This window comes from Python bivittatus, unplaced genomic scaffold (assembly GCF_059951505.1).
Source record: "Python bivittatus isolate LINGU-HERP-01145 unplaced genomic scaffold, Pbiv_v1 ctg000580_np1212, whole genome shotgun sequence".
Classification (NCBI taxonomy): Eukaryota; Metazoa; Chordata; class Lepidosauria; order Squamata; family Pythonidae; genus Python; species Python bivittatus.
In genome coordinates, this window is record NW_028277087.1 from 28,926,937 (window position 1) to 28,950,590 (window position 23,654).

General features: G+C 38.8%; 1 protein-coding gene across 1 annotated transcript; it reads right to left on the reverse strand.

Annotated features, from left to right (window-relative positions):
• Positions 1-327: 327 nt before the first annotated feature.
• Positions 328-20,898, reverse strand: HHIPL1 (HHIP like 1). The gene is made up of 9 exons (XM_007434393.3): positions 20,183-20,898; positions 14,395-15,041; positions 11,864-12,007; positions 8,931-9,259; positions 6,283-6,409; positions 4,747-4,892; positions 2,758-2,839; positions 2,424-2,506; positions 328-1,719 (listed from the first exon to the last, which is right to left on the reverse strand). Exons 1-9 carry the CDS (start codon positions 20,453-20,455, stop codon positions 1,106-1,108), a joined length of 2,445 nt encoding a protein of 814 aa, XP_007434455.1. The 5' UTR covers positions 20,456-20,898; the 3' UTR covers positions 328-1,105.
• Between the last annotated feature and the right edge of the window lie 2,756 nt (positions 20,899-23,654).

The following is a 23,654-nucleotide window of genomic DNA, read 5'->3' on the forward strand; positions in this document are numbered from 1 at the left end:
CCACAGTTGCCTGAATTCACTCAACAGACCAAGCCAAAATTAAATAAATCACATTATGGTTTAAGACAAAATATGAATCCTTTAGCCACAATGATTAATCAACGAGGTTGCAATAATATAATTCAGTACAGGACTGAATTTAGCAGCACTTATTTCAAAACAAACAAGAATATGGTAGCACTGGTTTTCCTTTTTCTCTGAGATTATAGTGCTTCATTTTTATTGAATTCTCCATAATGGTTCTGCTATTGGTATGTTCCTTTGTAAAACACAGATCAAATAATATAAATTCTTATAGTAGGAGTTATAAAAAATGAAACCAGAGCAAAATGTTTATCTGGTATTTAATTTAATTCAAGATATCCAACATGATATATTTTCTTATTTACAACAGGAATCCACCCCTCCAATACTATTTAGTTTGTGTTCCACTTTCAAATGGCAAGCAATCACTTACTATAGTTATAGTTATTTACCTACAGTATATCCTTTTAATTAATTTATTCACTTTAGCTATTACCCAACTCCATCCTGCCTCTGAGCAGTGTAGAGAATTAGAACTGATGGCAAGGCTGGCTAACAACACCCATACCTCCAAACAAATCCAACAGAGGGTCCCAACCACCTTAACCCATGGCCTGGGAGAACAGCAGCTTTTTAAAGCTTTCTTGAATGCCATCAGGGTGGGAGCCACACAGATATCAGAGTGGACCTCATTTCAGACAGCAGGCACCATGACAGAGAAGGCATGCTTCTTGGGTCCTGACAGATGACAGATGTTTAATTGGACACAAAGGGCACCGACCTGTCGGTTTGTACCAGCCAGGCAGACACCATGGGAGATCCCTCAGATAATCAGGTCCTATGCCATGGAGGGCTTTATAGGTGATAACCAGCCCCTTGAATTGCACCTGGAAGCATACTGTTAACCAGTGCAGCTTGTGAAGCAGGGGACACATAGGCATACTGAAGCATATCCATCACGGCCTGCACTATGGACATGTATGTTTCCAAAATCACCATATGTTAATCTGATAACCATAACAGTGTGTTCATGTGCTTTTAAAAAGTGACAGCACAAACTTATGCTATACTGTAGGTATTTCTACTCAAAAACCTCTTCTTGACTGCATATCACTCCTGCATCCTCTTCATGGGAACAATTGTGCTTTCCAATATCTGAATGGGCACATTCTAGAAGAGTCTTCTCATGTCCTGTGCACTGAACATCATCAAGTAGAATCGGAAGCGAATGTCCCTCCCCAAACTCTGCTTTCTTGGTGGCCCGGATTACAAAAGCATAACCTAACTGGTGGCAAACTACTGCAGCTGCTTTAGAAGTCCACAAATCATCACAAACAGTGCCCCACTCTCCATTGATAAAAATTTCAACCCTCCCTTGGTCTTTCCCTCTTGTGCTGCCACTCATGAGTCGGACTGCACCATTCCGTGGCTGTCGGGAAACACTGATAGGCTTATTCTTCCTTCGTTGATATCTTCTTCTCCCAGTCCTTCCTCCTTTCCTGGGTCTTGAAGCTTTGGGTTTTGGTGCTACAGTAGTCATCTGCCATCCGTTCTGATTCCTAAGCAGAGTCAAGAGTTGTTCCATCCAGTCTGGAGTTGTGCCTTGCGAAGACTCTGTAGTTACTTTATTCCTGGCTGGGGCTCTGGTTGTGACTTTTACCTTAGGATGCTGTGTTGGCATTTTCATTATTAGTTCTAGCATAGAATAACAGAAACAAATATTTTTAACAGGTCCCTCAAACCATATTATCTGGTACAAAAACTGAATTGCTGATGGTAATAGGAGAAGCTGCCTAAAGATTGAGGATTGTTTTCTTTAATAACCAGATGAAAAGCAAATGAAATTGGTCTGTAATATTTTTGAGGTTGAGAGGGCTAGCTGGGCTGGGGCACAGAAAATGCTACCAAGGAGTCCTTTACAGAGCAAGCCTGAGCATACTTCTACTGCCTTAATTTGAGTAGGACCAAAGAAAGGCAGGTGCTGGACACTTTAACACACAAATTGCCCTTCTTTCTTCTGCCCCTTCTACTGCCCAGCCACAATTCTGCTTCCAAGGCAGTATGCAGGGAGTTCCTGTTCTCCCACTGGCTCACCAAAAGTAGACCCTTTTAAGACAAAAAAAAAAAATCAGATGACAACATACTGGAGCTGTCCACAGTAATAGGCTGAATATGCTGTGATGGCTTTGTTTAAACTCCCTCTCAATTTTTGTAATGCATGTCCTCCTGAACTCCCAATCCAATCTGCCTTATAGTCAATCAGCTCACCTTCTTGAAAGCAGAAAGACTAATTTTTCGCATTAACCAGAAGATTAACTTCATTTCCTTGCATGAGTGAATTGTTTAGCCCCAGAATTCTCCAGGGTTAATATTCAATAATATGTATATCCATTACTCACTTTCCTTTGGGGCAAATGTATTGAGCCTGCCTTTCACTTTTACTGGCAAAGGGTCAACATGGCATTTTCCAGGTGGTGCTCTCCTGATCAAAATAAGAAAAAACATACAGAGGATCATAAAGAGACAGAGCTGCAAAGAACCTACATAAATGGCCAACTAGTCACTGCCAATAGAAGAAATTCATTGCTATAAGTATTGTGATAAGCAGATGCAGATTCAGCAAAAAGTTGACAGTTTAGCTATGATGAGAAAGAATCAAACTCAGCAAATAGGCCAGAATTTTCTTCACATCAGCATTTACGTGTTTATGAGCAAAAATGCTTCAGGTCTTACCGTGATGTATCAACTATTTTGTAAACTACTCCATTCGGAGCTGTGGCACTTGGTATTCCAGTTGACATGAAATAAAGTTCCCCTTTAGGAAAGAACAATAAAAAAAAACATGAATTGTTTGCATGTATTCCTTTTGGTCCACTAGGCAAAGAAGGTAATCTGACATCACAAAAACCTGCCAGAAACCAATTCTTAAGACAATGCATAGGGATTTCTGGTACAATAATCAGATCCACTTAAATTAACATTAGGCAGACATATGCCTGGACCTTGAACACCCTGACTTATTTGATTAGTTCATGGATGGGAGTCCATCAGGAAATTCCAGAGCTATAGACTAAAGTGAACAAAGAAGGCAATGACGTATCACTTCTGTATTGCTGGCCAAAAAATCTGCATGATTACATACAGTGGTCAATCCCAGCTCAAGAGAATCTTTACTAATCTGTATAGCTTTTGAAATGATCATGCTGATGGACTTTCCTTAGCCATCTGGGTTTGTCTCACCAGAATAATACAGACCTATCTTTAAACTATATACCAGCCTTCTCTAATGTTGTACTCTCAAGATGGACAGGATAACAACTCCATACTGCCCAGTCAGGTTATGAGCATGCTGAATGGAAATTATAGACAATGACAAAACATCTAGAGGCTGAGTGGCTGGGGAAACCTACTATCTAGCAAGAGTAATCCCTCAAAAAGTCAACCATTTAGTTGACATATTAATATTTACTCTTTAAAAATTAAAGGAATTACCTAGTAATTCTCTTTTCCATTCAGTTAGAGATCAGGGCAAACATCACTACCTAAAAAATTCTGCTGTCTGTCTACCTGCCTATCTGTTTATTTCAGAAATTCTACTATAATGTTTGAATGCCAAGAGAATGAGGTTACCATAGTTGGGAACCCAAACTGATAAACTGCTGCTTAGTAACAATAATGGGTGATGCTCTTGCCTGCCCTCTGGATACAAACCATAAGTTCATTTTGACTGAAAAAAAATCTACCTTAAGCAAATCACCCTGCAAATGTGAAGCACAGAATACTCAAGCCACTGCCATTATCTGAAAAGTCCTTTTCTAGCTTGTGACAGTTTTATAAATATACATCAAAAACTATTGTAAATGAACAGTATTACAAGCATACTAACACAATCACACTGATATTTTTAGCACAATATGTGGATCCAACCAGTTATAGCTTATTCAACAAATTACGCTTTGTGCTTCTTGACTGACTGAAAAGCATCTTCTCAGAGCTTCAGATAAGAGTCTTTGGAAGCTCTAGCTGGAGATGCACTGAACATGGGGCTTTAATTTAAGCAGCAAAGCAGGAGTGCTAATATCCTTCCTTCCTATAATATTATAATAGCTAGCTGAGAAGACAGTGGCCTCTCTTTACCATGGAGTATATAACTAGGATAAAGATAGGGAGGGAAAGAAAAAGCAGGAAAAAGAAACTGAAGAGCCATAGCGGGCTAATGTGGATTGATCAAAAGTGCTTCAGATCTCTAAAATTCTGATCTCTGAAAAATATAAGAACTTATACAAACATGAGTAATAGAAATGGACAAAACTTACATGATATATTAACAAACATATTAAACTATATCTTAAAAATGTCTACATTTGCACAGAAATCCAAAGGAATTAATTTGCTAGCACTACTAAAAGCATCCAGGCTAAAGTATGCAATAGAAAAAAATAAAAACAGCCATCAGACCAATGAAAAAATGTGAATGGTGCTAACAGCTTTCGAAGCACTAGAACTTGTAGTGATGAGGGATTAGAAGAATAAGGAGTAAATTCACTGGCTTGCCTTATATAAATGGGTATTTAGTGCCTGTGACATGTTTCAAAATTTCAAATGTTCCCATGCCAAAAAATTGGAAACTCATGTCTTAAGTTGATCATTTGAACTCTATAATTCTATGCTTTTCCAAAATTTGAGAATATTAGCCACCCGTTTAAAGAATCCAGCTATTACCTGCCTCATCTTCAGCAAAAGAGATGATGTACTGATAATAGTTATTGATAAGTCCAGGAAACATACATGTTTGGCCTGTTCCCATGCATATTTCATTGTACTGCCATTCCCCAGTTATATGATTCTCTTTCAAGGACATGAGACGCCTGAAAGATGAAAAAAATAAGATGAAAAAAAATAGTTTTATACATTAATCTGCATGAAATAAACCAGGAAGAACAGTATTAGTATCAGCCTGGAGTATCAAATCAGTATTAACTACCCTACTCCAGCCCAGAGCAATACATAAAAGCTATCAGCTTACTGGAACTAAATAAACCCTTTAGCCAGATTACTTTTCAACTGAGGTATGATTATCATCATTTATTTGCATATCAAACAGGGTAGAAACTAAACTATAGCTAAAGTTAGACCTTATTCTAAAAGAATGCAATGCATATTTATTTAACTTTTCATCCTGTTTCTAAACCTTGACTTTATTAGTACCTTAGCTACAAGTACTAGAGACTTAATTTAGAAATACAAAGAAAGGTAGGCAACTGTCCACAGGTACATCTGTTGTGCTACGGTGCTTTTAAAATAGTTGCAGACAAACTGCATAAATAAGTACTGATTTTTATTAAATCAATCTTATTAAATGAAAGTGAGGGAATCTTCGCATACCAACTGCTTGAAGTAAAGATGGTGCTGAAAAAGGAGACTTAGGACCGGTCCTCAAAGTTGTGGCTGTCGCAGCGTCCCTGCAGTCATGTGATCATGATTTGGGTGTTTGGCAACTGGTGCACATTTACAACAGTTGCAACATCCTGCAGAGACATGATTGCCATTTGCAACCTTCACAGCTGGCTTCCAACAAGCAATGTCAATGGGGAAGCCAGCCAGAAGTCACAAGTTGCAGTCATGCGACATAGCGCTTAACGACTCGTGATTTTGTTAATGACTGCAATTGAAATTGACATTGTTAAGTTGGGCACAGTCACATGATGTTTCACTTTACGATTGCATCACTTAGTGACAGAGTTGCTGGTCCCAACTGCAGTCAGTAAGTGAGGACTACATGTATTCAGATATAACTATTTTTTTAAAGTTAACCATATATGAGATATAGGACTATATAAGTTATAAAGATCAACTAGATTTGGAATCCAATTAAATACTGAGAACATATCAAAATATTGAATGCTGTATGTTTAACACTTATGATATAGCAATAGCATAACATCCTTCCTAAGATGAATACCCAGTCTCTGAACAGTGCCACTTTATTTCAAGGTGGTAATATTTAGTGGTACACTTTATTAGTGATACACTGATAGTTCATCCTATTAACATTTATACACATGTACATTCACATAAAACAGGGACATAACATGATGGACACACATCAACTGTAGTAAAGCAGCAGTGGATGGCATTTTGCTGAATGCCAGGAAAAAGGTTATCAGCAAAGATTACAGCCTGCCTAAATACTGTACCTAATGTTGAGGACGCCAGCTAATTTATCACTTACTTAATAGCTGGTCTGCTGTCACTTACCCACTCATAAAGTCACCAAATATGTATAGCCCATTCAAGTTTGGAGACTCACAACCTCGATAGACATAACCTCCTGTCACTGATTTCCCCATTTTGTGGGGATAAGCATATATTGGAAGGACATCGTCTGTAGAAGGGGAAAAGATAGTATCATACATATAGGATGCCAAATAACCATTTTTATAATCATGTATAACATTTTTATAGAAGTCAGCTAGTCATATCCCTGACTGCTGTTTAAGCCTTTTATTTAACTATTTGCTAAATTTTCATAAAATAGGAATCAACACTATTGTAGAAGGCATGTTTTACAAACATTTCCTCAAAGATTTGTTGCTTCATAGGGTTTTTGTCTTTTAATAGAAATATCAATTAATTGTATATTTACGAAGAGCAGGATTTTACCTAAATCTTCCTTATTTCCGTAAGAGCTAATTCATGTTGATTCATCTTTCTTAGTATTCACAGGTGCACAGGAGCAACCAGCAACCAATCTTCAGGACTTCAGAAAGGATTCCCACTCCTACCTTGAAATGCCAAGGATGGCAGCTGAGACATTTTGCACATGCTCTGATATTAAGCTAGAGTTCTGCTACACAGCTATTGGCCGGGCACATTTAAGGCTGAATCATTTACACTGCCTTACTGTTCCTGGCAAAACCATATAAAAGTTATACTTTTGCATCTTTCTTTGGGAAGATGGGTAATCTCTTGACCAAAGACAATTTTTATATTAATTAAAACCAGAACCATACAACCAGGAAAATATAAACATCATTTGACTTTCCAATTCTAAGGATACTCTGGGATAGTACTTCAAATTAGTTTTACTTAGCTGTTTGCATGATTGTGGGTTCCATGTAAGTCAAAATTATATATTTTATTGTATCAGTTATAAAACTGAACTTAATGAAATAATAAAACCCTAGTGCTATACATTATGCCTCAGTGTAGCATAATATTCTATCCCTATAATAGCTGTAGCAATAGATTTGTTCTTGTAGATATTATGGTTGTTGATCGAGAGGAGACTTTTAAGGAGCCATACCTCACAGGGTACATTCACAGGACATCTTAAAATACTAATGGAGGCTTTTATGGCTAGCATTAATCCAATGGTGATGAGCTTTTGGGCTAATAGGCCTGGTCTAATTATTTGGTATCCTCACATTTCGCCAGCAACTATGGCTGGCATCTTCAGAGGTGAAAGTGATCTGCTCTGAACAGCAAACAATAGTGCTGCAAGGTATTTGCAAACTATATACCACTTTAATATTTCACTAGGCCCTGATACAGCATGGCTTGGTCTGGGACACCATGGAAAAAAATAATTTCAGGAATTTCAGGAATGTAGTTAAATGAACAAAGTTGGATACCACAAAATTTGCACCTCCTGCATAGAAGGAGGTGTTTTTTCAATGCTGAAAGAAGGAATTCCAAGTTATAATTCACACACTGTTTTAATAATTGCTTTTAGTATCTTAGTTTTTAATCTTTTTCTGTATATACATGATTTAAGTTAAATATGCTTATTATTTTAATTTGGATAGAAAAGCAAGCAAACTGCAGTTTTCCTTATGAATATTAGGCATCAACTGTTAGAGCTATGCTGATATTTATCCCTTTTCACAGATCTACATAATTTAGTTCAGATCACAGCCTAACTTGAAGTTTATAGTTGCATGCTAGCAGTTTGATTGAATCTAGACTTCATATCCTTCTCTATTGACTTAGCTCAAAATTTAACAACCTGGCTATATACTGAACAAAAGTTTCTCTAATGTTTTTAAAGTGCTAAACATGAAGAATAAAGTGCTAAATATGAAGAATAAAGTACCAAATAGCTTTTAACAAACAAACAGAAGTAGTCTGTGCTAGGGATTAATGGTAAGAAACAGTACTATACTGCTCTTTTTAAGGTAGAGTAATAATTTTGCAATCAAGATGTAGTGAAATCAGGGTCTTACGTCCAAGTATATATGCTTAGATTTGGAGTTCCAATAATTTTTCTTATAATGATACAAATAATATCAACATATATTTTATCTCACAAAAAAAAGAACATTAAAATATTTTGTTTGTATGCCTCTTGATAGATTTCAGTTAAGTAATATTGCCCCTTCCAATTATTTATCCAACATATAAATGGCCATAATGAAAATCTGGCATACTGGGGCATCATTGATTGCATATTTGGCTAAGTAATACAATAACACACCAAAAGAGCTCAGATTTATTTTCTTGTTATTAAATAATTCAGACAGCAGCAGCTTCACTACAACAAATTCGGCATCAAACACAATGCAACACATTCACTCCAATCCTGAAACTGCTTCTGGAAAGTCTGATTTAAGTTTGCAACTTGTGAACCACCAGGTACAATGATATTTCTGCCAGATCTTTGGAATCTCCCCTATTCTCACAGCTCTAGGCAGGCAACGAGTGCAGAAGATGGAGCCCTTAGTGAAACCTCTCAAATGATTGGTTGACAGCATTAAGCCTGATAGGCCATAGGTTGTATAGGCTTACTTCTAATTCCAGCATGTATGCTTATTGGCAAACAGACCATCAAGAGAACAAGATAATAATGAAAACATTTTCCCCAAACAATGCATTATTTACTTCAATTACTCGAAACCCATAATTACCTAAAGAGGAATTGGTGCAAAGCTTTTTGTCATAACAGTTGAATCCTTCTCTTGCTCTCCAGCCATAATTTCTCCCTTTCTCCACAATGTCAATTTCCTCAAATTTATTCTGTCCTACATCACCACAGAAAAGCCTCCCTTTCCCTTCCTTTGTGTTGGGGTCACCCCTATCAAAAGAACAGCGCCACATATTCCTTGCCCCATAAGCATAGACTTCAGGCCGGGCTTTTGGTTCATTGATGAAGGGATTGTCAGGAGGGATTTGATAAAGAGGTCCAAAGTCATTGTTTTCCACGCTGATTCTGAGTACTTTGCCTAGCAGTGTTGATCTGTTGACATGGAAAACACAAATAAAGGAATAGTAACAGTACTTTTAAAAATGATATTTTTCTTTAAAACAATGAAATAGTTAAAGATGCATTCATTTATACGAAACATTTAGATTCTGCCTATCTTCCACTGCAAATTGCAGGAAACTTTCTCTCTCCTTGTTCTATGTTTTCAGAAGAAATGCTGTTAAAAAAAAAGTGGGGGTTCTTAGCTGTAACATCTTCAATCTCTAGATAAATCAGGGATAGGCAATTTTTGGTAGTCAAAGGGCACACTTCACATTTTTTGGAGTAGCAATTTTGCAAACTATGAGATGTGGTGTTTGACCTGAGGCAGAAATGAACCATGGGAAAGAAATTCTTCCAACAGAACACAGAAGTAACATTAGTAAAGATGTTCTTTATTTTCTGAGAGATGGAAGTTTAAATTAAATGAAGCTAACTTCTCAGCACTTCCTGATAATCTTACAATAAGTGCAGAGAAGAACAACTAAGCTGCCCTGGTGACAAACCTTTTGCACTTATTGCTATTCTTCTCCCTCAGAAGTTATCTAAAATTATACAATTATACCTCCTTCATTAAATATTGTGAGAAGGCAAAGCAGAAGAGAAAAGCATTTCAGAACTAAAGCATGGGAATGTTTGTGTGTGCGCGTGTGTGCCTTTGAGTCAGTATTGACTCCTGGCGACTGCCTGGACTAATCCCTGAAGTTTTCTTGGCAAGGGTTTTCAGAAGTGGTTTGCCATTGCCTCCTTCCTAGGGCTGAGAGTGACTGGCCCAAGGTCACCCAGCTGGCTTTGTGCCTAAGGTGGGACTAGAACTCATGGTCTCCCAGTTTGTAGCCTGGTGTATTAACCACTAAACCAAACTGGCTCCCTAATGAATGGGAATACTGGGGCAAAATTAATTGAATAAAAATGTTAAGATTTTGGTCAGAAATAGTACAATATTCTGCTCTGGGGATACTAAGGGTACTTCCACATTACAATCTGAAAACAACTCCAGTTCTCCGCATTCTGATGGCTGTCAGTGTTGGAGAGTGGATCATTTTTCCCCTCAGTTCAGTTGTGGTACAGCTAAAATAATTGAAAAGGTCAATTATTCTTTCTGGAGACCATTTTCCTTTTTTCTTAACTTCTCCTCCTAGCTCCTGAGCTTCAGGTCCTGGAAGGGAAATACTAGTTTGAGGCTCTTGCAGCTCCTCTCAGCCCAGACAAAATGAGCAGTAAAAATATTGAAAAATGTTTGTCAGTTTCATCTTTTCTTCAGTAGGGGTGTGAGGCTACTGTTTTTGTTTTCTTTTCCTTTTTGTGTTTGTGTGAGAGGAGGGGATTTTTGTTGCTGCAGAACTTGTGTGCCAGTGATTTTCATCCCTTGTTCTCAGCATTTCAAACTAGCAGAAGTGAAGGCAATTACTAATCATCTTTAAATAGCTTCTGAAGGTTAGGGAATTAAAATGATAGAGGTATGGAGTATCCTGAATTGTGGATTTCCTATCCATATTTCAAAGTATTTTCCTGGAAAAAGGGAACCATTAATTTTGTTTAGTCTGATGAACTACAGTATATCATCAGAATTCTAGTGAGACCACTCACTACTGTAATGAGACTACTACATAAATTGAACTGAAATCTGTTTATTCTGGACACTCATATGTTAGAACTTGGAACAAGACCATCTTATTTCAAAAAGACTATTGAACAACTTCCCCAAGTATATGCCCTTCTGTGGCTATCTGTGTGAAAGACTGAACTAGTGGTTAAGAGCTAAAAATTATAATTGGCCACTGACTGAAGTATCCAGATACTAGCAAAGCAAGTTCAGTTCCGAGCATTAGCAAATTCAGTATTTGGATTTTGAATATAAAATGCCTTAGGCACAATATGTTCTGAACATCTTTTGTGAAACCTACAGGCCACGGTCTACTTATGTGCTTATAAACCTGCTTTCATCTTTCCATGTGACAATAAGGGCATTGAAATAAGTCACCAGGTTCTTCTTGGTAAATTTCTAAGCTACCTGGAAAATCTCAGTTTTAAAGGAATCATTAAAAATGTAATAACAATATTACTACTAGCTTCTAAGTCTCTAATTATCAATCTTCTAAATCTGGTACTTGGTACTAAACTTTTTTGGGGAGGTGGGAGATGATTTGTTCAAATCTTGTTGCAACTGCCAATTCTTGCAAAAAATTCTGGAATAATGAAATACTGGAAAGTGTGACATTAAGGGCATGGATTCATGGACTGAATCCAGACTACATTATTTGAATATAATTTATTTTAAATTAAATGAAAACTAAAGTTTATTAGTTAATTCCTGTTAAAAATTATGGGACTTAGATGCACCCAACTTATTCTCGTCATCATGGAGAATATGTGGTTGCTAAGAGTCAATACCGACTTGATGGCACATAATAAACAACCAACCAACCAACCAATTCTTGATCTAACCTTATTTTTTTATTGCAGTGCATACCCAAGATCCAATCTAAGAAAACAATAAAATATATGCCAGTATTGAGCCTGGTTTCAAATCTATAAATAAGAGATTACAGTTTATTTGTCCCCTTTTTCCCAAAGTTTATGAATTTAAAATCCTACTTGTTTTGAGCATTGCCAAATGCCCCAAAAGGATCGCCACCCATTCCTCCATCTCCTGTGAAGATATAAAGATAACCATCATCTCCAAACAGTAATTCTCCTCCATTGTGATTGGAAGCCGGTTCTTCTATCTCCAGAATTATCCTGGGGGTACAAAAGAAGAAAGCACAAATCTGATAGAAGCAGTACAATGAAACTACAACAAAACCAAGTTTTAAAAACTGCCTGACCATCTGGATTTAACTTAACTCAAGTATGCCCATATTGTACAATCCTACTTTGATCTTGGTGCTAATCAATCTAATGTTGGCTTTTGTTTTGATCTGTTTTTTACTAAAGATATAACCCAGAACATCTTTCAAATCCTTTCAAAGATATCATAGGTGTAATGATTTTTCTGAAATGGCTAATTTGTTAAATTAGTTATTTATTTGGCTTATGTGGCTACCAAATCATAAAGACTCAAGGTGGCTTACATTAAAAACAAACAATCAGAATGCATAAGGCATAAAAATTAAATAATAATATGGGGAAGTACATTAAAAAAACACTTAGCCATCAATATCACTTGGCAGGATAATAAAACTTGGCTGATGGCCTGCTTCTGAATGCCTTTCTAAAGCAGATCAGGGACAAGTCCAAACAGACCTCTGGGGAAGATATACAATTTTCACCAAGAAACTTTATAAATAGTGGCGTGAAATGCTATATATTCCACATGCACCAAGCAATATTTTGTCCTCAGAGAACAGTGAAACACTTCAGACCTTATGCTAAACATATAACTAACTGTATATATTTAATTAGGAGTAAGTTTCATTGGAATCAATGTAACTTCTGAGTAAACATATAGGATTGCACTTAATTTTAACACCCTCCAATTTAAGCACCTATTCCATAAGGATGTATGCTCAATGCTAGAAAATGGGTATGAACTGCACAGTCCATCATCTGTTCTATGTAGTGATCTATTTGCCATTTGAGTATATAGACAACATGGATTGAATTGTTGTACTGAAATGTACTGTTGCCCGGATTAGTCACTTGGAATCTTTGCAAGTGATAGCTTTGTTATTGTTTAGAAACCAAGTTGACACCTGTCTACATGGTTAACCTTTGGGCAGAAAATTGGATGATGGAGCTTCCAACAAACAAAAATATTGGACTGTTCCAGGTTATTCAGAGATTGTAATCTCCCATCAGTGATTGCTCAAAATGGAGGTTATCCAAATAAAACTATTCCACTTATTTCAGTCAGTAGTTAGAGTACTCAAGACCATAATATTTTTCTTGTTCCCAAGTCAGCTACTCTTCTCACAGCAACAACTGGGAGAGTCCATGGAAACCAATAGCACCTTGGGGACTTGAAAAGGTAATATAATAATAGAACTTGGACCAATTCTTCACTCATTGTTCCATCTCAGCATTTTTTGAACCTGAACCACCTTATAATGAGTCAGACTACTGGTCCATCTAATCCAGTATTATCTATTCTGACTAGCAGAATTCTCTAGGGTTCAGACAAGAGACTTATAATATCAGTGTTGGAGGTATTCACTGGACTCTTTTGTGTCTTTTCACATCTTTGTGAGATGTTGCATTTTACTCATTCAACACTTTTTGCCTTTGGCACAAATAATCTGGGTCTGCCTTCCATAAACTCATGACTTCCAGAAAAGCTGGACCTCAATTCCTGTAAGCACCCATTTGGAAGGCAACAGATTGGAAAGGAAAATAGTCTGAAGCCATGCTGACCAAACTACATACTGTACTAAAGTTATGTATGGAAATCCTCTGGATTATTAGCAAATGTGATTCAGCAGGGAAAGAATCTTTAGAGACTCTAGTAAGAAACAAATCAATTCAATTCCCATGACCTTTTCTAACCTTTTCCAATATTTATCTTATTGTCTAGAATTCTACTATGATAATGGCCAGCTAATAAATATTTTTCAATAAATCATGACATTATTTTATGCTACTTAGTTTGGAAGTAAGATGAATTCCAAAAGCACCTAAGAAACATATGTAGTTAAATAATATAAAGTGCATTTAGTCTTTACACTTGAGATGTAACACAGATAATTTCCTCTTTCAAAATGCCGATCATAAGAACAGCTTTTTTTTTTTTAGATTTTTTATCCTGCCTTTATTATTTTTATAAATAACTCAAGGTGGCAAGAGCTTGCCTAATACTCCTTCCTCCTCCTCTTTTCCCCACAACAACTCTGTGAGGTGAGTTGGGCTAAGAGAGAGTGACTGGTCCAAAGTCACCCAGTCAGCTTTCATGCCTAAGGTGGGACTAGAACTCTGAGTCTTCTGCTTTCTAGCCTGGTGCCTTGACCACTAGACCTAACTGGCTCTCTTAATATACATATGCACTAGACTTCAAGTATCTATATACCGAAACATGCAGATATTAAATTTAGGCACTATAACTAATCCTTATATATACATATTATAAATACATAAATACATATTTGCCATTAAATGTCTTAAATAAATTGGACACGTAAAGGTGCATACAATACCTTTCAGAACCATGGTCCACTGAATTCATGTCACCAGGAGAAATTCTGAACTCACTGATTCGGATTCTTTCTTCATACTGAACTTCAACTGAATAGTAGACATATACCTTACCATTAAATTTGAATTTAGGATGGAAGACAATACCTAGGAATCCTCTCTCATCCCCTTCCCAAGGTGAGGTAAGTACAGCTTCGCTGATGTTCAAAAATGGTTTTTCAAGCCTTGACAGATCAGGAAGGTAGGTCCAGACTAAACCAATTTGTTCAGCAATGAAGAATCTGTGAGTTCCATCATTTGCATGTATCATAGCAACCGGATTCCTAAGCCCATTGGCAATTTCAACTAAGCATAATTGCAGACATCCTTCTGAATCAGCAGTCACTAACCCAAGGTTTTGATTAAGAGGCTCATTGGCCAAGAGATGAGGAAAACAGTAGTCTGTATCATCCAAGGACAAATAACGGCAAAACTTTGCCCTGTTATTTTCCAGGGCCAGTAACTCTTTATCAGGAGTGAAGTAATGGAACATTGACCTACAGTCTTGCCACACTTGTATGCAGTAATCTTGGCAAAGTCCAGGAACAGTTCTCTCTGGAGTAGAAGGGTCTTCAGCATCATACAGATGAGCAGCATAGGGGGAACACTCCTAAAAATAAAAAGGGATCTCACATAAGTTGTTTTTGTTCCTCCATGTGCTTCAGTAAAAGAGGAGCTCTGTTTTGGCCAAAACAGATTAATGGAAGGTGCTTCTCAATACAGAGCTAAAGGTGCAGTAGGAAAATGGGGAATATTCAGTAGTCGGTATTGGAATACAATGATCTGACTCTGTGTAAAGCAACTTATGTTAAATTCAGTTCTGTAGTTTAGACAGTTGTTAAGCAATTTCTCCATTATCAACATAGCCAAATCAAAACCTTGATTATGGCCTTTAGGTCAGAGAACACTACAATAAAAATACATAAAGTTATAATTATTAATAAAACTAAAAAGTAGACATAGAATACAATCGAATTATATAACATAAATTAATATAGTAAGAATACAGATAACAATGGCAATCACCAAAATTTGTAGTAATCTTCAGTCGTAGGTAGGACAGATACAACAAATGGTGGCACAAAATCAGACAACCTGGGAAGATATGTCAGGGTCCAGATCAAATAGAAGTGACAGATAAGCATTGTGCTCTCTACCAGGTAGTTCTTTAAAATGGGATAAATATAAATTTTCTGAGATTCCCTGTAAAGAGAGCAACAAAGGAGCAGGTGGCTTAGGGATTCCACAGTCCACATAGACATAAATGCTGTTGGAAAGGAATGCTTTTATATCGCCCCCACAGGACTGTGGAGGATAGTGCATCCAACCTGGCCAAGGTGAGGGCACGACAAAATTTCAGAATTAGAATTGAGGAGAGATAAGACGATGGCACATGCCTATTTGAGATAAACCCATGAACTGATGCTGGGAAAGATTGAAGGCAAAAGGAGAAGAGGACGGCAGAGGATGAGATGGTTAGATAGCATCACTGAAGCAATGAGCATGAAACTGAGCAAACTCAGGGAGGCAGTGAAGGACAGGAAGGCCTGGCGCAATATGGTTCATGGGGTCACGAAGAGTCGGACACGACTTAACGACTGAACAACAACATGAACCGTGGGGTTGGATACTAGAATTAGACTGGCTTGAAAATCAATAGCAACCAGTTACAGTACAGTGTGTTGCTTAAGATGACTCTTAGTATTTTCAAACCCTAGTGGACAGAGATGTTCCCGAAAGAGAATTTAAGACTAGAGTTTGCTATTAGTTCTTGTTAGCCTGGCTGATTTAAAATGGTCTCTGAGAACAAGTGGAGCCAAACTCACAGGGGAAAAGAAATCAACTTTAACAAAAAAATTAAGGAGATAGAACTAGGCTCTGGCATACACAGAAACCAAATCTTTCTCAAACCATAAGGCAGCATTCTTGAAGCATCTTGGAACTGCAAGTGTAGCTCTTCTAAATTTGGACTGGACAGCTTCCAGGATATTAAACTTTGTAAAAATGCAGATCTGAACACCATAAAAAAGCTGAGAAATAACCTTAGCAAGAAAAACCTTGCAAGCTGCAGGAATAAAATGTGCCCCCTTAAATGGAAAAATCTTAAGACAGCTGTGGAGCTACACTGGGCAACGCTTGCCCAAAAAGAGAAATGTGCGCTCCAAGATAAGGAAGCCTGGAACTGCACCCCAAGATATTTGTTAAGTACATACCTGCTCTATTGGAATCCCATTAATTTGCCATTTATGCATCCTACTATTGTGTCATGCAAAGACTAGCATTTTAGTTTTTTTGATAATTTACTACAAGTTGTTCCTTTAGGCAAAAGGAAGCCAATTGTCCTCAATGCCCTTCTCATTCCTACCTGGGAGACAGGCAAATTACTACATTATCTGTATATAGCAAGGCTGGAATTGCATATCTGCTAATATTGGAGAATGATGAGACCTCAGATATAATAGATAAACAAGTCACCCTCCAACAATAGCAAGTTCTTCTATTCCAGCTGCTTCCACTTATTTCTTAAGGGTAAGAATGAAATACTGTACAGTCACAGTTGTTTATGTATTATCTTAACTAATCAACCTAAAATTTTATATGAGTGAAAGCTTTTCCTGGTCCTAATCTCAGTGAGGTCTTTCGACCTTGGTGGGCATTGGGTCAATGAAACTCTTTACTGTTTTAAGTGAAATCTCACCATATAGATCTCACCATATGAGTTCTGCACCAACAAAATATGAAATACTGCAAGCTATATGCATTATGTACGTGTGCATCTATTTACCTGTTTTCTATCATTTAGTCACTTTCTGAGAAGCAATAAAATGCTACGCAGGCCACTAGAATTCTGTCTCTTGATACTGGAAGTACTATTAATGTCTTCATTACACACTGGTAACATACCACATTGTCTACCATATCTGAGCTGCAAAGATCCAGACAACCATTAGATGGCAGCAAAATGATACATGAAACTAACTTTTTGCTTACCACCTAGTGGTTATATTTTTGCAGTCCAGATATGGTAGCTCTAATTTTGGAGCCTATTTGCAAACACAAAAAACAAAAACAAATACCCTCCCCCCCATAAAAAACTTGAAACCCTTAAAAATGAAAGAGGAGAGTTTGTGGTTTTTAATTGCACACGATACTGAGTTCCATTTTTGTATTTGTATGTTACAGATGAAAAAAACCCTAATATTGAATATTAAAGTACAAACACTTCTTTTAAAACATCTTTGCTTACGATAACCAAGTGAAGAATCACATCTGGTTTATTATAACATCATCCTTTTAGTCATACTGTTGGCTGAAGTTAAGTATACAGCTGGGCTAGGTGTAAAAAAGAATCCAACACAAAATCTTAAGGGGGGTTGACTTCACTTAAAACAGTAAAGAGTTTCATTGACCCAATGCCCACCAAGGTCAAAAGACCTCACTGAGATTAGGACCAGGAAAGGTTTTTCACTCATATAAAATTTTAGGTTGATTAGTTAAGATAATACATAAACAACTGTGACTGTACAATATTTCATTCTTACCCTTAAGAAATAAGTGGAAGCAGCTGGAATAGAAGAACTTGCTATTGTTGGAGGATGACTTGTTTATCTATTATATTTACTTGGCACATCTCATGAATGTCTTAGTAAAATGCTGTAATTTCCCCTTAGTGGAAAACTACTGCTTTCAGTTCTCCTTTAGAAATGTATTCTAAGCAAACTATAACCTTCATTGTTGCTGCCAGTATTTTAACTATATTGGTCCATAGCACAGACCAACTGAGTATAGGTGATCTTCATCAGGTTATTTGGGAGGGGTTACCTCCTTGTTTCCCCCTTAAAGAATTTGTACTACAGTATTTCAAACTTGAAGGCTCCCTAAAGCCCAGCATCTTCTGAGTTGATGGTGCTGTTCTGGCTCCTCCCAACCTGAACATTGATATGGAGGGAATGATATTGATCTGATTCATACATTGGTGCTTACAAGTTTGCGAACCCTTTTGAATTTTCAATATTTCTACATAAATATGACCTAAAACATGATCTGTTCTCCACACAAGTCCTAAACTAGATAAAGAGAACCCAGTTAAACAAATGAATCAAAAACTTTATACTTGTTCATACTTATTTATTGAGGAAAATGATCAAAGCTATATATTTGCTCTCTACAGACAGGTCTGAATGAATGTGCTGTGTGGTTCATCTCAAACCATCTCTATCAAAACACCATTTTAATTAATATAAATATTGAGTTATATACTTGGGATGAGAAAACTTGTCTGAGGATAAAGCCAGAAGAATATGCGATATGATTCTAGGCCCTTTCCAACTCTGCACTTAAAATGGATAAGGCATTACTGATCATATACTGTTGCTAATATAAGACAAAGCAGCTAATAGCATTCAACTGGAAGCAGTTCTCAGCAAGATTCCTAAATTCAGAAAAGTATAAGAGACTGAAACTCAAGCAAATATTTGTAGCATGCTTGCTGAGTTGTTTTGTTAATACTGGAAGATAATATTGTCATCTTTTGGAACAGAGAAGAAGCACAAGATGGAGAAAGGAGGCAATGTTAATCACCGGGCGTACTAAGTCTTACAGAAATAGAAAGCACACAGCATCTTCACTCAGACCTGTACAGTACACCTGGTGCTGGAGGAAAGCTCACTGTTTAAGAATAGACAAAATGATTATACTAATCTATGGTGTGGGTGTAAGGCATTTGCAAGCCCTTGGTGCAGAAACCTTTAGAAACAAAACAATGAGGCCACATATTATAAGGAAGACATTCATGTTATCACTAGTATTTGCATCTGGGATGAATAGAGGATCAAGCTTCAACACATATAATGGAAATGAAGTGGCACAAGTGCACATGAGGTAGTAAATTATCCATTTCATCCACCTAATGGGGAAAATTCTTGGAGGAGGGATTCACCAGTGACTACTCGTCATGGTAAGAGCTATACAGAATCTCCAGATTACTGGGAGGTAAAAGCAGGGAAAGGCTGCTATGTTATGCCGCAGTAAGCAGCATGATGTCCAAAAGCATCAAGGTGTTCCTGGATATCCTTTTTGATTCTTAATGGGTCCCCTTCCCACCTCACTTTTTAAAAGCTTCTTTTAACTAAAAATAAGTAACTAGGACCCTGGCAGAAAAAAGAGGAACCACAGAACAGAAAATGGTGAACTGGTATTGCATAATGCCTTGCCTCAGTAGGGAGAGGGAGCTTCAGTGTAACTGTCTGGGGGAACTACATTTAACATGAAGGGCACTCTTAGCATTCTTTAACAGTGACAGATAGCTAGTCTGGAACATTATCTGCCTTACACCAGGCCACCTTGTTTACCCATCTAGTCCAGTATTCTGATTAGCAGCAAAGGACTTTTCCACATTTCCTACTTTAAGCATCCTTCTCCAAACAAATGCTCTCAAGTTCAGTTGCAGGACAACTCTCACTCGTTTTACTATTGAGGAAACCTGGGAGCTGGAGTCCAACAAATCCCAAGGGCAGCACACTGAGTATGGCAGCCTAGAGGTTTCAGCAGTGCCAAAGACTGAACTTGGAAGAGATCTTCTTCAGGTAGACCAAATTATGGGCTGGACCTACAAAGTGAGATGGGAGCACACAGGCAGTCCTGCTACTTCAGTGGAGACCGGACAGTGCCAGCACCATCCGAAGTGGCTAGGAAAAAGAGCTGGATGGATGCGGCGGTGGGAGTTCTGGCCCGCGCCCAGCCCCGGCTCACCTGGCACAGGAGGTTCTGCAGGTGGCTGGCGCAAGCGGCGTAGGTGGCCTGGCCAAGCTGCTCGCTGATGCTGTAGTAACGCTCCAACAGGGCAGCATCGCGCCCCGCGTCGCAGCAGCCGAAGTTTGAGTACTGCACGCAGAAAGTGAGCGGGCGAGGAGGCTTGAAGGGCGGCTTGAAATCCAGGCATTGCGGGTGGCTCGACGCCAGCTCTGTGAGCAGGGCCAGCGAGGCCACCAGAGCCCAGGAGCGGCCGCCAGGGTCCCTCATCATGCTTCCTCGGGTCAGGGCAGGCGCATTCCGGCGGCGTATCTGAGGAGGGCAAGGAAGCGGGAGTTCCAAGGCGCTGTCCCGAGCATGGCTCCCTCCAGCTGAGGCTCCGGCCCGCAGCCCCCAACAGATCCCGTCGGGCCTTTTACACCTCGCAGCCTGTTCAGGGATTGTTTTATGTGCGCTGGAGTGGAAGCGCCTTTTCGGAAACGTCGGGAGGGGCGCTTCGTGAAAAGGAGAGAAAGACGAGCTCAATAAAGTCAAGAGGGAGCCCAGCAGATTCTCCACCGGATGCGTTTTTCCTCACGGCCCTTCCAGTAAAGTGGTGGATTTCTCCCAGTGGAAGAGCAAAGCTAGGTCCCCTTCTCCCGCCCCGCCTTCAGCTTTCCGAAGCGCATCAGATCCAAAAGAAGGGAAGGAAAGTGGAGGCGCCGCCTTCCTCTAGCTCGGGGCGTGTAAACAGCCGCTGGAGCAGCACCCGCCAAGCTCGCTGAGCGCCAGGAAGGAGGCACGTGCTACGGCAGCAAACTCTACTGACGGGAGAAACGCGTGAATCGAGTCACACGTTGCACGTGCCAGAAAGAGGATGGAAGCGGAACCAGCGCTCACGCTGGTAAAAAGATTCCAGAATCTAACAGGCGGGAGAAAGCAGTCTCCCCAACGCATTTGCCCGTTCTCTTTTTCCCCCACCCCCGTACCCTTTCACGGGTCATTCTAGGAACCCAAAGACCGCAGTTTGTTTATCTGTATACATTCATATCCATCTTTGTGTGCACTTTTCCTTAAAATACACATTTTTGTGTGCATAGTTGGGATTACAGAATGCTCATATATTGGTTTAGGAAATGCTGAATTGGGAAAATTCGTTTTAAAATACTATTCAAATAAATACTTCCCAAAAACTAATAAGTGCCTCAAGTAAGTTAGCCATGTTGAAGTATCACAAGGTGCCCCTAGAGACTGCTGCCATCACATGGTGATACGGTTATTTTACTTAGAACGCCTTGCTCAAATAGAAAAGTTTATCATCTGAAAGCACTCTTGGTAATACTCCCAGAGCACTTCAGTTATTGGACAGATTATATGTACTGTATGTATGTTCGGGTAGGTTAATATGTAGAATGTAGGTATGTTAAAAGGTAGAACTTTTCTGCAAATTATATCAGTTTGATTGTGAGGGTCAGCTAAATGCTTTGATGGAGGCTTCCAGACTGCCGTCACCTATTCAATCAAAAGCCTTCTACTGTAAACTGTATTCATGAAATATCAGCCAACAACACTGTATAAAAGTATCCTGGACTCTTTTGGGAAGGATGGGCTGAACATTCTGGTCAGTGTAAGTTGTGATCATCTGGCTGAGCATTTTGTGGATAAGATAACTCAAATTCACCAGATGGATAAAACCTACTGAGATGTCAGGGGCAATGTGATATCTGGACATTTTTGAATCTGTGGATCCTGAGGAAGTGGATAGAGTCCTCTATAATCTTAGCTCCATCACTTCTGGATTGAACTCCTGCCCCACCAGGCTAATCAAACAGCCAGGGAGAGGACTAGGGATTGGATTCAGGCAGTAGTCAATGCCTCTTTGAGAGAAGGGGATATGCCAGAGGCCCTTAAAGAAGCACTGCTTCACCCACTTCCTAAGAGGCCAGGTCTGGAATCAACAACATTAGATGACTACCATCTCTAAACTTTCCTTTCTGCAAAATCCTTTACTTTCTTTTATTGACAAAGTGGTGGTGCTGCACTTGTAGAGGGCTCTGGAAGATATGGATTATCTGGACCCTTGGCAGTCTGGGTTTAGACTTGGGCATGTGATGAAAACTGCACTGATTGCTCTCATGGATGACTTTTAGTGGGGCTTGGATATAAGCGTGTGACCATCTTTGTCCTCCTAGATCTTTCAGTGGCACTTTGTTAGGGAGTATGTCAGGTTTTAGTCCTTTCCTCTATCTTGTTCAACATCTACAGGAAACTGCTGGGAGAGGTCATCCACCAATTTGGAGTGAAGTATCATCAATACAGTAAACAGATGATAAACAGTTGTACATCTCCACCCTCGGCCCACTGGGAGATATGGTAGAAGTCACATTCTGGATGCTTTCAGGATTTGGATGGGGAAAACAGACTTAATTCAGACAAGGTGGAGTGACTGCTGATTTGGAGGCTGATCAGATTCTAGGACTCTGTTGCATCTCTGGCTCTATGATGGGTATCTACTCCCCTGGAAAGACCAAGCTTGCAATCCGAAGTCCTCCTGGACTCATGGCTTCTACTTACAAAACAGGCAGAGACTGCAGCTAAAATGGCTTCTGCATAGCTTAACAAGGACAGGATGCACTGAAGACAGATGCTAATGCCTTGTCATTTCTTGATTAGATTATTGTAATTTGATTTATGTGGGGCTGTCCTTGAAGACCACCTGTGTGGACCCTATTGCTGTGATGCTTTGTGTATTGTTTGTAATTCCTGCTGTCAACTATGTAAAACTTATTTGGATGGTGCCCCAGGGTGATCTGCACATTATTGTTTTGGCCCTCTCCACCATATTGTCTACCTGCAGAAGGGGGAAAATCGGGGAATGTGGGGGACAAATAATATTCTACCCTTTCCATATAATTCTGCAATGTATATTAGGCAGAGCAGAAGAACTGAAACAGCCTTATGACCCTGAAGGGAAGGAGACAGATTAACAGAAACCAGATTGTTGCCCTTTCCCTGGTGTGAAAGGAGATACTCCATGGGTACAATAAATGACATTGTTTATGTTAGAAGGTGCTAGTATCAGTAGAAGAGGGTGGGCTTGGAGCCTTTGTAGGAATGTGGAATCCCATAGCATTATCAGATGTTACATTCCGGCTGTTAAGTTCACAGCATGATTTACATTGCTTTCTTTATCATTTCTGTGTAACAGTTCTGGGAGTATATAACCCATAACCTTGCTTAGTTTGGGAGTCTTTTGCATTCTTGTGATCTCCTAGTGATCATTGGGCTGTGCATGCCAATAAAAGATATTTTGTTGCATCTATCTCCAAATGTTTTGGTTCCTTGTTTAAAGTGGGCATTTTTCTCACAACAATGCAATGCCATGCTTGTTTAGTGATCAGTTGTGATATTGCCACTTATATCTGTTGCACAAGCTGCATTGGCTACCAGTAGTTTCTGAGTATAATTCAAAGTGCTGGTTGCTATCAATAAA